This window comes from Rhipicephalus microplus, chromosome 3, assembly GCF_043290135.1.
Source record: "Rhipicephalus microplus isolate Deutch F79 chromosome 3, USDA_Rmic, whole genome shotgun sequence".
NCBI classification, from domain to species: Eukaryota; Metazoa; Arthropoda; class Arachnida; order Ixodida; family Ixodidae; genus Rhipicephalus; species Rhipicephalus microplus.
This window is the reverse complement of record NC_134702.1, coordinates 15,126,414-15,143,508: the sequence shown is the minus strand read 5'-3', so window position 1 is coordinate 15,143,508 and position 17,095 is coordinate 15,126,414. Positions and strand designations below refer to the sequence as shown.

Here is a 17,095-nt window from a genome sequence, read left to right as displayed (position 1 = left end):
TCAAGTGACGACGCCGTCGTCAACGGAAGGAATTTTCACCACCCAAAACACACTATATATAGGAGCTATATATAGATGAAAAATGCAGTTCTCAGACGTCGTGCTTCTAGTGGCGGGATCTAGAAATGCATCGTTGATAATGCCCTTACTGCTTCTGGTGGCCAATTCAATCGTAAAGCCACCAATATACCAAGCCAAGCCATGTCAAAGGTTAACATCACCGTCTTGGTTTATTATAGTGTAGCCTTGGCCGTCCCGGAAGCATGTCGGGAAGGTCGGTTCGCAACGTTAAATGCGGAAGTGGTCTCACACTTACGACGTACCATCGGGTTCCTTTAGTTGAACCCTATATGGAAGTTATGCGGGGGCCAGACGGAAACGACGTGAACATTATGCTTAGATGACGCATAAGATGTCCTTACTTACAATATGCAAATATATGACGTATTATAACCCACAGCTAACACGATATGTTGAACGTTCCTCCTGAAGTTCTGATATTCCGATTCTACTTGACTCCTGCGCGGTGAATATTGGGACTAACGCGGTTCGTTTCTAGTGTAGCGCCAATAGATGTGGACGTTATAAATATGACTCACGTATGCGATAAACAGCAGGTTCTCTTCCACAGTGAGGAAGGGAATGAGGGTGCTGTTCTGAGGACAGTAGCCGATGTGCGGCCGCACTTTGGAGCCGTTCGTACGCATGTCCGCACCATCGAAGAACGCCGTCCCCGACGACGGCTTTATGGCACCTTTGAATGAAAGAAAGAACATAGACTGCTTCGTGACTTTCAGATAAAGGGGAGATACGCGATTTCTCTCTTATTTCTAAATGAAGACGCTTAGTAAGGGAGAAAACGCTCGAAAGCAAGATGCCGGTTGCGACGCCACCTTGCGGTTCCAGCACAAGTCGCCATTGCGTCACTGATTTCAAAGGCGCTCCCACCTATATATGTAATGTATCATCTTATGTGGGGACCAGATGTTGCACACAAGTTTCAGGGTTGAACCAATTTAGCTCAAAATACAAAAAAAGGCTGTTTGAAATTTCTGACGTCACGTGCAGAAATTTCGGCGCAAAATTTACAAATGAATCTTTCTTTTTGGTTTCCTTTCTCCTATAGAGGTAGAATTAACTATTATAGAGTTTTCAGAGCATTATCAGCCTAAATTGATTCATCTTCTCACTTTAGTGTCCCTGTTTCCTTCTGGTCTGCACCTAAACGACAAGTTTTACCTTAGGGTGCACCTGACTATTTTTTCTTTCTGTTCTTGTACTTCTGTGAGCGGGCTGAACAAATAAAACTCACAGGGTCCTGCATTCGCCTAAGTCTACTCGAAGGTGAAAGCCATGCGGTGCGGATCTTTTACCGTGCACGTCATATCGACGCCCAACGTTCACGAATCAACCTTAACTGATTGTCACTCATTATTTAGACCCGTCACGGTGGTCTATAGTGGCTAAGGCACTCCACTGCTGCCACGCAAGTCGTGGTATCCCGGTCGCTATTTCGATGAAGGCAGAAATTCGTGAGGCCCGTGTGCTTTGAGTTAGGTGCACGTTAAAGAGCCCCAGGTGGTCTAAATTTTCGGAGCCCTCCACTACGGCGTCTCTCATAATCATATGGTGGTTTTGGGTCGTTAAACCCCCAATAACATATAATATTAATCTCAATAATAAATTTTGATAAAATACTTTTAAAAACTCAGTGTTAGAACCACTTTTTTGATTACCATCTAATTAGTTTTTACTAATTAGTTTTAACTAATTAGCCGTCGAACTGACTACCCAAAAGTTGCTTTCACGGCTATAGTGATAGCACTCACCGACCGTCAAGACGGTTCGGCCCACTTACCTGCCAGCATGCGGATGAGCACCGATTTTCCGCACCCGTTTCTTCCCAATATCACTGTTATGCTGTCTATGAAACACTTAATCGTCACATTGTTAATGATGTAATGCTTCAGGTACAAGGGATCAGTGACCTGCGGGAAGAAAAATGACCATGATGCATAGTATACTTTCACACAGTCGTCGGGGCTTCTGGTATACTGAAGGAAGCATAAAATGTACGATGATGGTTTTACCAGAGCAGCCCAATCAATGTATACTCGCACGGCATAGGATAGTTGCCGTTCCTCGTTGTGTACATGAAGGTGCGACGCTAAAGGGCTCACCTTGCTCAGCTTGTAGATGACGAGGTGCGCCTGTTTCTGTTCGCGCGACGGCTCGAACAGCGTCGCATTCTCTTTGATATCACCCAGGCCTTCCCCCGGGAGGTCGACGCTTCGCCAGATGCCCCAGTACGACGGCTGCGTAGACAGCAGCAGGTATGCTGGTCAACATGGCTGTGTTCAATGTTCTTCATTTGGGGGGAGGGGAGGGGGGAGACAGACGTTTAGCGCGGCAGGCCCACTACCTCCCGTGCGTGAAGGTTAACTGGCGTGCGCATACAAAGACAGGAACACACGACGAAAGAACAGGGACAGGCGCAAACTTTGAACTGGCTTATTTTCCGCCACCCTTTAATATATGCTCACGCATATAAAAGACATGTGCAAGCAAGAAAGTGGTCACATGGTCATGACCAAGCGGGTAACAAGAACGCACGCAAAAATTTACCCTCGCTCGCAAATAAAGATGCAGACGTGCCGCTAAGACAAGCATTACCGCTTGCAGATATGTAAAAGGTCTGCATCAGTTCGCGTGCTGTGGTATCACCGCTGCTGATATCTTAATCTTTATGAAAATCGGTGAGCACATGCATGTTTGGCAATGCAGAGGCAAATGCGCGTTCCCGTTACTTTTAATTGAAAGCTCGTGTTTTCTTGCATAATTGTTCACGCAGCATGCAGTTTGACGTAAGATTTCCCACAAGACAGCGGTATTTCATGAACGACGCCAGCCACACATTTTGCATGCGATGGTCGAAGCGTGCTTTTAAAAACGATAGTCTTTCTTGGGGACCTTCGACGCAAAAATTTTGGTCTGTCTGTCTGTCTGTCTCTCTGTCTGTCTGCCTCTCTGTACATTTGTCTGTCTGTCTGTACATTTGTCTGTTTGTCCATTCTTACCGGCATCTGATACTTGAAACGGCCGACCCCCTCCGCAGCGTGATGGCCAATGTTGCTCAAGATTCAGCGTTCATACTTGTGCAAGTGTCGATTAAAAAATCAATTATTACGCATGTCTGGGGCCCCATAACAATACGTATGTATTTTGCATATGCATATCTTACTATAAAACGCATAGATCGGTAAATTTAAGGACCGTAGCGCTTATCATGCTGCGCTTACCATGCAACGCTTGCACGGAACGGGGAGTGTTTCCAACGCTTTGCTAAGACGAGATGGTGGTGGCACCTACCCGTCGCCTCGCGTTCTACACCTTATCACCTCTGAGACGGGCGCGCACGGCCACGCGCTTTGTTTTTCAAAAGAAACTGCCAGATGGCGCTCATGTCTCACGTGTGGCGTGACTTGATGCGCTTCTTCGCCTCCGCTGCACGCTCAAGGTATCCTAACGCAGCGCCTCCGGAATACCATTCACCGATTTTCTTGCGCAGAACATCAACTAAATGTTTTGTTCACTCTCTCCACAAGCAAGACTATCGTCTTTCGACGACATTTACAGATTAAGATGCAGATACGGGGCCAATTTTTTTTTTTCGCAACCATCGGGTTTCTTCTCGCCAGAGGAGATTCTGGGACAAAGCCCAGCCAACTTACGCGGAGCGTAAAAGACCTTCTCCACGTGCTATCTTTTTTAGGTTGTGGGATATGCGATTTAGATGAGGCACCACAACTGGGCGCCGCCTGCGATGCCGGCCAAGGTTCCCACCGTAACGGGCTGCTTTAGCACCACGCAGAAGAACCTTTGCGATTGCCGTCACGTGCAAGGATAACCGGCAGCAAATGAACGCCCAACCTGATCACTAAAGCTATATTTCATTGCATGTGGGCAAGATTTCGTGAGAGCGGAACGTATAGACATAGTTTGGCAATCCCCCTCTTCACACTCTTAGACTGCGCAGAATCGTGAGGCAAGGGGTCTTCTGCGCCCGGGCACTATTACGCAAACATAAAATGGTCAGCTAAATGTAGAGGTAGATATAAAGAGTGCGGCGAGTTATCAATGAGAAATGCATAGGTCAAAGAGCCCTTTCCACATTATCTAAAAGCGTTAGAATATCATAAACAGATTTGTCTAAGGTTATAAAATGGGGCTTTTTTGAAATAATTAAAAAATTGTCCACATAAAGCCTCTAGGAAGCTACTTTAAGAACACCACTTTTATTAAAAATACTATCTAAATTTCTATCTACGCAATAGAAAAATGATGCACAAAACAGGCGCAACACATCTAATACAAATTCCTTGTCACTGCAGATAAGATTTGTTCTCGAACGAAACGTAGAGCGACGATAAAAATGGGCCGTCACTTTTGGATCCCTTCGCTACGAAGAGTTTGGGGGATGTGCGCTTTTCGCGGGTGGAAAATTCTAGTTTTATTTATTTGTTTATTTATTTATTTATTTATTTATTTATTTATGTATTTCTTTATTTCTTTATTTATTCATTTATTTATCATTTAGAGTACATGCACAGTTGTTTGCCTCTGTTCGCGACGGGATTAAAACCAGTGGCGTCATTGCTTTTCAGAATGCTGCCAGCTTCTATATAGGCCGATAATTTTATGACATTACTGGAATTTTACTGACATCCCTGGAACCAACTATGACCCCCCCCCCCAAAAAAAAAAGCTGTATGGGGTACTCCAGGTTAATTTTGACCACATGGTGTTTCGTAACGTGCATTAAAGTTTAAGCGCATGATAGACTTCCGCCTTTCGTCGCTCCTATCGAAATGGGGCCACCACGTCCAAGATGTAACCCACGGCATTACACTGAGCAACGCTATGCCATACTTATACCAAACTACAACGGCGGCTGTGACACGGATGTTAGCTTCAGTTCTGCAAGAATTCATAAGAACAATTTTGTTAAAATTTGGATATCTCACGTTATCGTAATAACCGTAAATTTTCTTTCGTTTAGTACCATGCACATGATCATGAGTCGTTGCCCATCCAACTACCAGTCTACCGTTAGTCGCCTCCTCTGGTTTACGTGGGTTTCTTAACTAATTATTTAGGGCCTCGTTTAGCTTGCCCTAATACATCTCTGTAGTCTCACAAAGTGGGTTTTTTTTTCTTCAGAACGAAGCGTACTGTAGGAAGTGAACAGGCTATGTCAATGCAACAAACTAGGATCAATGCAAGCATTGAGTAAGCTTTGCGCTTACCGGCATTAACTCACCTGAAGGAAGAAGTAGAACTTTTCCGGGAACGAGTAGCTGTGCGGCCACACTCTGCTCAGGTACCAACACAGCACGACGCTGAGCAGACACGAGCCGCACATGGCATGTACCGCCCGGTACACGCTGGTGCCGTGCAGACCCACGCGGCCAACGTTGAAGAACTGCGCACCGGGGCCTGCACAACGCATTCAGTGCGACGACAATTATTCGCTACCTTGCGCGAATGCATGCGAGGCTTCGAACAACCCTTGCGCCATCGAAGGCACACGTGTGTGCAAAAGAAAAACAAATGGGAATTGTGAGCAGCTTACTGCAGTTGACATTCTCCGTTTCTCTAAACTTTTTTTATCTCTATACATATCTGACTAGATTCATTGCTGTCCAACCAAATGAAAAAAAAAGTCGAAGTTTCATCGCATGGGCGACACAGTGAATGCGATAGAAACAAATCATAATGAAATACGAAGTAAGGCTGGCAGCTTTTGAGTCGATGTCACGCACCAATACAAAAGAATACGGCAAGAATACGGTAAAAGAATACGGCCGCTCCAGAGGCACTTTTCGCACAGCCTCTTCGCGTGGAGAGCGCAAGCAGCAGGCTAATGACTGCCAAAAAGTAGCGATTGCGTTACAGAGATAGCGATAGAGATAGAGATGGCGAGACTGCGCCCCTCAATTCGAAGTTCACAGTTGTTGCTCGAGTAACTTCACTCCCCGCCACCCCCACCCCTCGCGTTTCCTCATACTTGTTAAAAATGGGCGGTGCATTGCCTCCCTGCTTGAGCATTCGACGGCCGGTCTATGCGTCCTGCGAGCGACGGAGATGGGCCTGCTAGTTTGATATGTGCATGCTTTGGAGGCAATCGTCGCTCCCGCTCGCGCGCTATTACCCGCGGGTAGAACGTACGTTGTGCTGGGGGATTTCAGCGAATTGAACTTCATACGGGACATGAAGGCGACGGCGAAAACCCATCGAGACTGTCCATACAATTACTGTCGCAATGATAAAAAAAAACTCCCAAGCATTTCCCCGAGGGTGAACATGGTTAAGTGCGAATACACGGGGTGATGCTATGAGGGGTATTTATTAATTCGCACTATTATATTTATTAATCACACTATGGTGCCTTTATGGTGTAATGGTTCCTGGGAATCGCAATTTGATCACACGGGGGGTTTACGTTTAACTCACTGGCGAATGCCAACGGATTTTAACTTTACTCCCCCTCACTACCCGCTCTCGCCGGGAGACTGAGAGAGAAGGCGGGCGCGCGAGAGAGAGGGTTGCGCGCGCAGCTGCAGCGAGCGAGGAGAGCGGAGGAGCGAGCGAAGGGGGAGGGGGTATAAGGCGCGTTACTGACACCGATATCAGCGTCGCGTCCGTGGCTTATTCGGTAGAGCGTCGCGCTGCGGCCCGCCAAGTCCTCTTTCTTTTATAAAGATAGAGAGAAGACTGCGGACGCCGCCGACGGCGGTGGATGGTTTGGGGTCGCTTATAAAGTGTATTCACACTTAAAAGAAAATGAGCGCGCTTTCGCTTGCGGGCGAGCACAACCACGCGTCACTTGCAACTCTAGAAACGAATGACGAGCGGGTATAGCACAAGTGAACTGTGCACGCAGCTGCGACACAGTATAGTATACAGCAACCATAGCAACCGCAAGTAGACTCTGTTGCAAACGCACAACCATTCGACCGCTCGCCAAACTCTGTGTGCGTATAGAGGTAGGACTATAAAACGAATAATTCAATAAACAGATAAAATTACGAATTGCAGTCACTTTCACGTTGCACATAAAACACAGCCTGGTTTCGTACCAATTTGGTTTGGTTCTCAACGTATGGTATAATAAGTTCGGTGCTGCAAAACAGTTCCACGGTCCTGTGCGTGCCAGACGAACAAAAGACGTAAATGCACATTTTTATACCGCAATATCATTCACATCAGTTTAAGTAAAGAAAAAACGGCAACCGCATATATATTCAAGCATTCGTATTCCGTCAAATGCTGCAAATATAGCTGAAAACGTCTCTCACCTCCATGATAGTCGAGATCGCTGGCGTTTATGAGGAAGTAGTTGAAGGCGACGTTTGGCAGCAAAAGGCAGAGGGTCATGAACCTGTCTAGCGTACTGCCTCGAACCAGGGTGGCCGGAACGAACGACGCTAGACCGAAAGGCGCGACCAGGGACCCGAAAACCACGAATGACATGGTGACCAGGCCCACCGCCGCTGCGAAGGCAGCGCGAGAGTAAGCATTGGCACAAGGACTATGGCAGAGATCATTTATGCCCGTTTAACCGTCAGTTACCATGAAATTAGGTTGAAGGGCACAAAGGACACGGATTTCTGTTTTTTATATTATTTACTACACGCATGCGAGTATTCTGTGCAGCGAATGCATGTAGGGGCCTAGTCAGCTGACGTTTCTTTCAACGTCACCTTTTGCCACAATCACCATGACAATCGTGCATTGTTGCACAGATGAATAAATGAAGTGAAATAGCTAGTGGGGTCCCCATGGCGCATCGAGCGCACTAAGAAACGCGCTTCCCGCACAGCCGCAACGCACGTGCCGGGACCCCTACCGCACTGAAGCGGGGGACAAATAAGCCAATTGGTGACGCTGCGGAGGGTGAAGGAGCGTCGCAATTGGCTTATTTGTCCCCCCGCTTGCGTGCGGTAGGGGTCCCGGCACGTGCGCTGCGGCTGTGCGGGAAGCGCGTGGAACGGCCCTTAGCGTCTTTTTATTCTACTTTTTTAAAAGCATTCGCCTTACCTCCCTCACTCAATGCACGAACGAGCTGTTGTAACGTCCGCCATGGTGATGCAGTTCTTACGGTGCTTGGCTGTTGACCCGAAGGTCACAGGTTCGACCCCTGACGCGGTGGTCGCATTTCGGTGGGCGCGTAATGCTCGAGACCTCAGGTTTAGGTGCAGGTTTAAAAAAAAACCCAAACGGGTAAGCGGTATCTCTCGTTATCATATCGTGGTGTCGTGACGTTAAACCCCAAAATTATTATTACGCAAGCGATTCTCCTACGGCTTTACGAAGGCGCCATAAACAATAACCTTTCTTGTGAAAGGCGTGTTTGCCGACGTGCTTCTGTGACGCTCGGCGGATTTCGTGGCTGACGGTTGCCTCGTCCGCGATGCCCTCTCTTCGACAACCACTCGCCGATCGAGGCCCCGTCCACGGACTTCTCTATCTATCTCCCAATCTTTATTTATCTCCATATCTCTTTCATTTGCTCCCTATCCCTTTCATCGTGACCTACTGCTGAGGTGTCGCACTTTGATACAGATATAGTTGCGGGCTCACTTTTCTTCTCATTCCCTCTTTTATCAACCACGATTCAATCGGTGAGCCTGGCAAGCACCTTTCTCCGCGCATGCTCGCATAGCCTCGGCTGTTGATACACTCACGCCTGGGCACCAGCGTGGCGACGACGAGGGAAAAGAAGGAGCTCGAAGCGCAGTGCAGCCCCACTCCGAGGATCAAGAGGAGGATACTGGAGCGCGGCAGCAGCGACTGCGTCTTGGTGAGGACGATCGCGGGTAGCGCGCCCATCAGGAGAATGATGAAGGACCAGCTGAATCCGCCCAGCCACCACATGAACTCGGACAGCCCGTTAATCACCATCAGTTCCTGCGTTACAGACATGTAATGATGATGATGATGATGTTGATAATAATAATAATAATAATAATAATAATAATAATAATAATAATAATAATAATAATAATAATAATAATAATAATAATAATAATAATAATAATAATAATAATAATAATAATAATAATAATAACTGGGTTTTTACGGGCCAAAATCGATATATTGTTATGAGACGCCGTATAATGGAGGGCTCCGAAAGCTTTGACCATAAGGTGTTCCTTGAAGGGGCCCCACAACAATTTTTCAGCATAGCGCTAGCCAAACATTAAAGTGCAGCACACAGCCTGAAATTCACAATTCTTTAAGGCAGCAGAAATTGTTCCTTTTTCTCTCTGCAAACGATGCCATACACCCAGATTGGCAATAATTGACTGATTTGTGCATAGTTACCGCTGTCGCCTCGGAAGGCCACCACGTACGCGTTCGTGCGTTCGAAGAAAAAAAAAAGAAGCTTGCTCAAAACTCACGTGACACACGTGGCCATTTCTCCCTGTTCAGTTCCCGGCACGCTCGTCGGGACGACAAAAGAGAGGGAGCAATTTACAGCGAGCGACAGATCTCTAACTCCGCTAGTTTGACGTTTTCCAACGAAATTTGGGGCCGTCGAACAATTGTGGGAGTAAACTCATTTAATGAAGCCATTCGATGGCTCCGTGTGCAGGTGTTGGAGGGCCTCTTTGATGTGCGACGACATCGCAGTCGAATAATTGTGGCAGTAAACTCATTTACTGAAGCCATTCGATGGCTCCATGTGCAGGTGTTGGAGGGCCTCTTTGACGTGCGATGACATCGCAGTCGAATAATTGTGGCAGTAAACTCATTTACTGAAGCCATTCGATGGCTCCGGGTGCAGGTGTTGGAGGGCCTCTTTGATGTGCGACGACATCGCAGTCGAATAATTGTGGCAGTAAACTCAATTAATGAAGCCATTCGATGGCTCCGTGTGCAGGTGTTGGAGGGCCTCTTTGACGTGCGACGACATCGCAGTCGAATAATTATGGCAGTAAACTTATTTAATGAAGCCATTCGATGGCTCCGTGTGCAGGTGTTGGAGGGCCTCTTTGACGTGCGACGACATCGCAGTCGAATAATTGTGGCAGTAAACTCATTTAATGAAGCCACTCGATGGCTCCGTGTAGGTGTTGGAGGGCCTCTTTGACGTGCGATGACATCGCACGGTGCGATGGCCTCTTATAATTTCGCCTTCATCAAAATGCCACCGCCGGTATCGAACCCGTGAACCGTTACGCACATTCGCCGCCGTCACCAAGCGGACTAAATGCTCCGAACTCATGAGTGTAACAATCGGTGCTCCACATTGTGCATCAGAGATAGCGCTCCCCGCGGCGTTCTTACAGTGCATGCTTAACTGCTAACCCAACGCAGCACAATCGAATCCCGTCCATGGCGGTACCATTTCGATGGAGGTAAAATGTTACAAGAGTGATTTAGGTGGGTGTCATAAAGAACCCAGAAGATGAAAATTTCTGGAGCGCCCTACTACGGCGTCTCACACAATAATATCGCGCTTTTGGCAATCTATAGGAGGTTTGCCCCGCCGCAGTGGCCTAGCGGCTAAGGTATACTGGGCTGCTGACCCGCAGGTCGCGGAATAGAATCCCGGCTGCGGCGGCTGCATTTCCGATGGAGGCGGAAATGTTGTAGGCCCGTGCGCTCAGATTTGAGTGTACGTTAAAGAACCCCATGTGGTCGAAATTTCCTGAGCCCTCCACTGCGGCGTCTCTTATAATCATATCGTAGTTTTGGAACGTTAAACCCCACATATCTATCAGTTGCGAGCGTTGCCCATAAGATGTGTTAATTTGGTTTTAAAGTTTAGAGGGCCTACTGATCCGAGTAATCACGTGAAATCGGCATTTTCTGCGGTTTGACGTTGGCAGGGGCCCCATAATGACGTTTCAGAGGTCAAGCAAGTATTGTTGACGTCGGAGAACATTTGCGGGGCGAGCACAATACCCCGACTGGCAGACGGAGAGGACTATTGTTTCCCACCCTGCTCGCTCTGTTGTCGGGCTGCTCTCACGGTGGTTTCGGCTGCTTACGCCAGGAATGTTTTTTTTTTTCCTTTCATCTGAAGGTGACACGCTCGAAGCAGCCACATTGTTTCATTCTTCACCGCCCGAAGTCGACCTATTTGAAAACGGCGCGTTCAACGTCACCGAAGCTTGAGCGCATGCACGTAGTCTCGTACTACGGGGTGCTAGTTTTAGGCGGGCTCGCTTCGAACTGACGCAAACTCGTTTTGATTTAACAACGCTAGCATCAATCATACGATGCGTTAGGGCAGTTACGATTATTCAATTTCAGCATTACTATACGAAAAACTACAAATCATTGTCAAAAAACCGCAAACAAAGCTTTCACACTCCGGGGTGCTATAAGCACGCGGGCCTCAAGCATCTTTCTTCTGTCAAATATGCGGCCACCTCGGTATAGGGAGTCGATCCTGAAACCTGCGGATCAGCGCTCGAACACAATTTCCACTAGAACACCGCGACGGGTGAATGATAATACCTGGTGGTGATAATAATAATACCCGGGTGACAATAATACCCGATCTGTGTTTCCTTTTTTCAATGCTTCGTTTCTTCTCGACTCCTGTTTTTTAGTCGGTGTACTATTGGTGTACTTTGACCTCGGTTATGGTTCAAATAACTATGTATGACTGTTTTATGCCATACTGCTGTGTTAAGTGATTATGTGTTCTTTATTATTCTGATTTTTCTTGTTTCAAACGTCAAAAGTTGTGACAGTGATGCTCACTCCTGTAATAATCTCCATGGGGATTGACAGTATTCTGTCAATAAATAAAATAAAATAAATAAATAAATTAATTAGTAAACAAAAACATTTCTGATTATCTGCGATACAGCTACATTTGTCATGAAACACTGTTGGAATGAGCGCGTGCTCACCTTTGAGCCCGAGCACAGCTCCGAGGCGGTCTTCTTCACCAGGAAAGGCTGGATCATGCACATGCTGACTACGCAGGGAAATATGCGAAACATGATCTTCAGGTACACAGCGTCGGGGCGAGGCGCGCTCTGCTCCTCGACGTCGCCAGGCCACAGCGACTCTACGCCGAACGCCTCGGAAGGTTGCTCAATGTCGTACGCGTCGTCGCCCTCCTGTCCACAGCGTTAAGCGAAACATAATTATCTGTATGACCCGCCATAATTAAGGGTCATCTCATGAGGCAAGTTTGATGCGTTAGCGTTATGAGTGTCTAGGGCGCAAAAGTTGCACGGGTTTAACCGCAATGAAGCTATAGTCCGGGGTAGAGATATAAAAAGAGATGTGAAGAAATGAGGATGACGTCAACAACAATAAGATATAGAACGAATATTAACCGACACATATTAGATTATTTGAAAGTGAAAAAATCACACTGTTCTTCATGAAATTGCCGAAGACGACTGCAAGGCGAAGCCGCCTTATTCTGTGTGTGACAAATCTTTGTAGCTCCGCTCGTACAGGACGGATGCTTAATTTTTGCGGCGGTGAATTCATGAGGCAACAAGCTCCTTTAATGAATCCATTCCATGGCTACTTGTAAAGTGTTGCAGGGCCCCTTCAATAGGAACATATGTAGTAAAAAAGTTCTGCAGCATGCTACACACTCTGTAACACCACAAAGTGAAAAAACTGCTGTACACTTCATAATGTATTCAGTCACACTCTGGGGCCAGACTTCTTGCAAGGCATAACTAGACGCCATGCAGAGGACACGCACTGTATTCTTTTGATGTTCTTAGTTGATTGACCTGTCTCCCTCAACCACTTGAAGATTTTTGTGCCTCACTTGGTGTTGCACAACCTCCATGGAACGGCCCCCACTTCACCAAGTGGTGATATCAGCTGATGACGTCACATGATGTCGTCAAATGACGTCTTGATGACGGCGCGAATGTGGCATATCTGTGTTCTCATAATGACCCAATATTGTGGCGTCTTAGCATGAATCATTAGTGACATGCATCTAAGAGTAAATAACTATTATACATTGTTATAAAAGCTAACCGCAGTTACCAGAGGTAGCTAAATTTAAATTGTGGGTAATTACAGGAGAATGAAACTATAGCGCACCAAAAATGACTTAGACAAAATGGCTGTCGGTAATCGAATGTTATTGGACGCAATTATTGAAGGGTAGTTCAAAGTTACAGTAATCAATAATAAGTACGTATAGGCGAGTGTGGCTGCATTACTTAAAAGGTTCAAATACGAAGCAGTGTAGACCGAATGTTATTACTTATTCCGCTCGCAATCCCCACGTGATCGTCACTTAAGTTTTGTCTTGTATAGTTCTTGACATTTTGTAAACGATGTTCAGATACACTGTCGTCGTCAGCCGCCACCTGTTTCATTCGCAATAGCAACTCCAACGCGGCGTATTCATGAAAATTGTTGAGTCTTACGAGGTACAGGTAGAACATATTTGTTATGGGCAGCGGCCAACACGTTGTGTTAAGCTTCGAGCAACGAGGCAAATATCCACAAATAAAAGCGAACTCACCATCGAGATCAGGTTATCGCTCTCCAATGAGACGGCACCGAGGTATGAAGCTGCCCAGACAAATACATCTGAAAAATATGCCGTCGACACGTTATGCATATGACTCCGCGTTTTCGGTTAAATACGAAAAAAAAACAATAAACGCTCGCCGGTACAATTTCTTGGAGATTAAGATTTATTCGATAAATTTTGACTTTAACAGCCACTATGAGCCCATTCTATTATTTATCGAAAGATCATATTGCTAGTCGTCATTGATTGTCACTAGTCCCATTAATTAGGGAAGTAATCACCGGGCTGAATCCAAGGGCTGACGTATCGGCCCCCGAATTACACCACAATAGCGTGGATATTTAATGCTGGTCCTTTTCGTGCGCAGCGAACGCTGGCTGTGGTCCGAAGAACGAGGCAGCTAGAACCGAGAGTTGACAACAAAACAAAAATATATTATTGGATACGGTAGAACCAACAAAACACAAACGAGCACACTCGGCAGTTTTCAAGTACTATACGAGATTAACCACACGATACTCAAATACACTCAAAACAACGGACACAAACAACAACGTGCTACATTACAATCTCATGCATTAACTAACCAACCCACCTAGACTAAAATGTTCGTAAAACGTATTCAGTCCAAAGTTCATGGAACAAAGCTTGAATGCTTCTCTTCGACGTAACACTCACTCAATTGGTCCAGCGCCGGTCATCGTCTCGCTGAGTCCAGGGTTTCTCTTCCGGGAAATTCTCGCGTCGTCCACTGACCACACTTCAATAACAAAACTTCGTCGCAAACACTTCGGCCACTCACGCGCTGCTAACGCAGAACGCGTCTTCGCCCACTGGCGGTAAACACACACTCATCTCCTGTTGCTAAAACAAGCCTTCACCGCAGGTGGACAACACACTTCATCCTATCTGCTGATCGCCCCCCTCCGCTGCTTTCTCATACAGGTTCACCCTGGGTTTTCGAAGTTTCGTCGGCGCACCGCAAAGCGAGAATTGGGGAAGAGGCGGGACGTTTCTCCAACTATCCGTGACCCGTGACGCAAGCAGGGGGTGACTCACTCCTTCCTTCTCCCTATTTCTAGCGATCGCTCGGTGATAGATGTATTTCTACACACTGTAATAGGTGTGAGGAGGTTAGTCGGCGTGGCGGCGGCGTTTTAGAGGGGGAGATGATGTGCACTCTCGGCGTCTTTTGATGCTTATTTATTCTTTACGCCGGCTCTTGTCGCGTCTGCTTGGTGCCTGGTTTTAAGCAGCTGTTGGAAAACAGAGGCGCGCGCTTTCTTGAGAGCTCGTTTGTGACATTGATGCATCGGACGGCTCGTCCAATGTAAAACATTTCACGTCAACATCGTAAACCTTCAGCATTTTAGATCTCGCAGACCACACCTGGGCGAACCCGACCTCGTAAAGAATGCTTGCGTCTATTACCACACAAAATGACGCTAAAGATAAAAAGAATTTTTCTCATATTAGAAAATTAATTTTTTCTATTACAAGATAATCATGCTTGCCGCGAGCAGACAGACAGAAAAAGAACAGATAGGCGGACGGATGAAGAGACAGACAGACAGACAGACAGACAGACAGACAGACAGACAGACAGACAGACAGACAGACAGACAGACAGACAGACAGACAGACAGACAGACAGACAGGCTAACGCTATATGCGTCCTCGGGAGAATGTTGCTATAACAACCAATCGAGGACTGCACCCGCGATGGGGTCGAGGTACGCGTACAATGAAAATGCGGGCGACGACGCCACCTTGAAACTCCCGCACCAAACGCAGTGAAGTCCCAGAATTTGACGACTACTATAGGTCTTACGTACTTCCAGTACAGCAAAAATGAAGCAAATTGTACTTTAAGGCCGCCATGGATTAGGGGGGAGGGAAGGGGAGGGTGCTGACACATTTTGTAAAGCTGTTTGCACCGCGTGGCGCGCGTGTCTCGCGCAGAAGCCATTTTTGGGATCACAACTATTGAGCGGTTGGTGGCATTGTGTTCGCGAGCATTGATTTCTTTTCTGTTCGGGCTGTCACGGTGGATGGACGTATTTTTCGAGCGCTCCGGATCGACTGCGCAGATAAGTGTTTTTGCATGTTTTGTGTTTGTTTTTATAATTAAAAGGCAGCGGTTGAAATCTTCGTAGCACTTATTTTATGGTACGGCTTTTTCGGAGGCCAGTCACCAGGTATTTATTAGTTTGTGCGGGTGCGTGTGTTTGAAATTTTTTTTGTTGTTTTTTTCTTTTGCCACCCCGCGGGGGAGGTGCGCGTACATTGAACACGCAAATTTTTGTAGTAGAGCTTAGACTTTCTTTTTTTTCGTAGGGCACGGCTCGAGTTTAGTAATTATCGAGTATAGGGAGAATTGGTGTCAGAAAGACATGGTTAAAAAGACTGTAGTGTTCAGGATGTGGAGTGGGTTTCAAAGTGGACCCAAGCGTAGAAGCGGATGGAGAAGAAGCTGACGCGAAGTGTAGGCAATGTGAGGTCGAGGAAAAAATGGAGAAAATGATGGTTGCCCAAAGTGAACTGCTGGTGAGAATCGATGAGCTCGAGACTGCGTTGGCGACAGAGCAAGAGAAAACGAGGGCAATGGGAGAAAAACTGAAGTCCACCGAGGAAGCACTAGCGAATCTGAACAAAGAAGTGCCCTACGGAGAGAACAGTAGAGAACCGGCAACCAGAGCGGTGGAGAAGGAAGAGCAAGCAAGTTTGCAAAAAACAGGTTTAGCCAGTTCAACTGTCGCAAGGCCCAGCTTCAGTGAGGTAGTGGTGGCGCTGGGAGGAGACAAAGCAGCCGGCGTCACAGGTGCAAGTAGCCCCCAGGTGCAGGACGCTCCAGCTGAAAAGTCACAGCATGTGATAATCGCCGGGGACTCGAATTTAAATCGATGCACAGAAGCCATCAAAGAGAGGGTAAGAGGTGACAAGAGGGTTGCAGTAGGGGCGTTCCCAGGACGCAAGCTTGAAGCAGTCATGAGGCAAGCGAGCGCAAAACTCAAAACTACAGCTGATAGACGAAACCTCGTGATAAATTCAGGCGGTTTAAACGATGTCTTAAATGAAGATACAGCAGGACTAGCAGCCACACTGGCGAAAGGCGTCGATGACATGCGCGCCACTTCTCCTAAGGTACAGGTAGTGATATGCACGATGCCGGAGGTACCGGTGCGTGATAGCAACCTGCAAAGAGCGCTTGTCAACGCAAACCAAGAGATATGGCAGATGAGTCGAGAGAAAGGCTTTGAGGTGCTGGAAATAAACAGAGAGGTGCATAGGTGGGGTGGTTTTCAACGAGACAAAATTCACTTCGATGGGCGGCTAGGTCATGAGGTGGGTTGGCGACTTGCAGGACGCGCAGTAGCTTTTTTGGGGGGCAAGTGAGCCCTTCGGGGTGCAGGATAGCTAGTAACGACGAAAACAACCAGGGAGACTCTTCGACAAGTGTTATGGACAGATACGATTCCAAAGTGGCGCCAATGTCTAAGATAGGTAGAGTCCGGGGCATAAATAGACGTAGCCACGAGCGCCGAGCCC

At 47.0% G+C, this 17,095-nt stretch overlaps 1 protein-coding gene across 1 annotated transcript in view; it reads right to left on the bottom strand.

The window, feature by feature from the left end:
- Window positions 1–14,470, bottom strand: part of LOC119163803 (phospholipid-transporting ATPase ABCA3) — a 44,031-nt gene extending 29,561 nt beyond the window's left edge. The window contains exons 1-9 of the mRNA XM_075887663.1: window positions 14,225–14,470; window positions 13,535–13,602; window positions 11,934–12,146; window positions 8,748–8,970; window positions 7,359–7,553; window positions 5,321–5,496; window positions 2,181–2,315; window positions 1,859–1,988; window positions 600–754 (exon numbers count right to left, since the gene is read on the bottom strand). Coding sequence (XP_075743778.1) covers window positions 600–754; window positions 1,859–1,988; window positions 2,181–2,315; window positions 5,321–5,496; window positions 7,359–7,553; window positions 8,748–8,970; window positions 11,934–12,146; window positions 13,535–13,537 — 1,230 coding nt within the window. The 5' untranslated portion in view covers window positions 13,538–13,602; window positions 14,225–14,470. The remainder of the gene's footprint in view (window positions 1–599; window positions 755–1,858; window positions 1,989–2,180; window positions 2,316–5,320; window positions 5,497–7,358; window positions 7,554–8,747; window positions 8,971–11,933; window positions 12,147–13,534; window positions 13,603–14,224) is intronic.
- Between the last annotated feature and the right edge of the window lie 2,625 nt (window positions 14,471–17,095).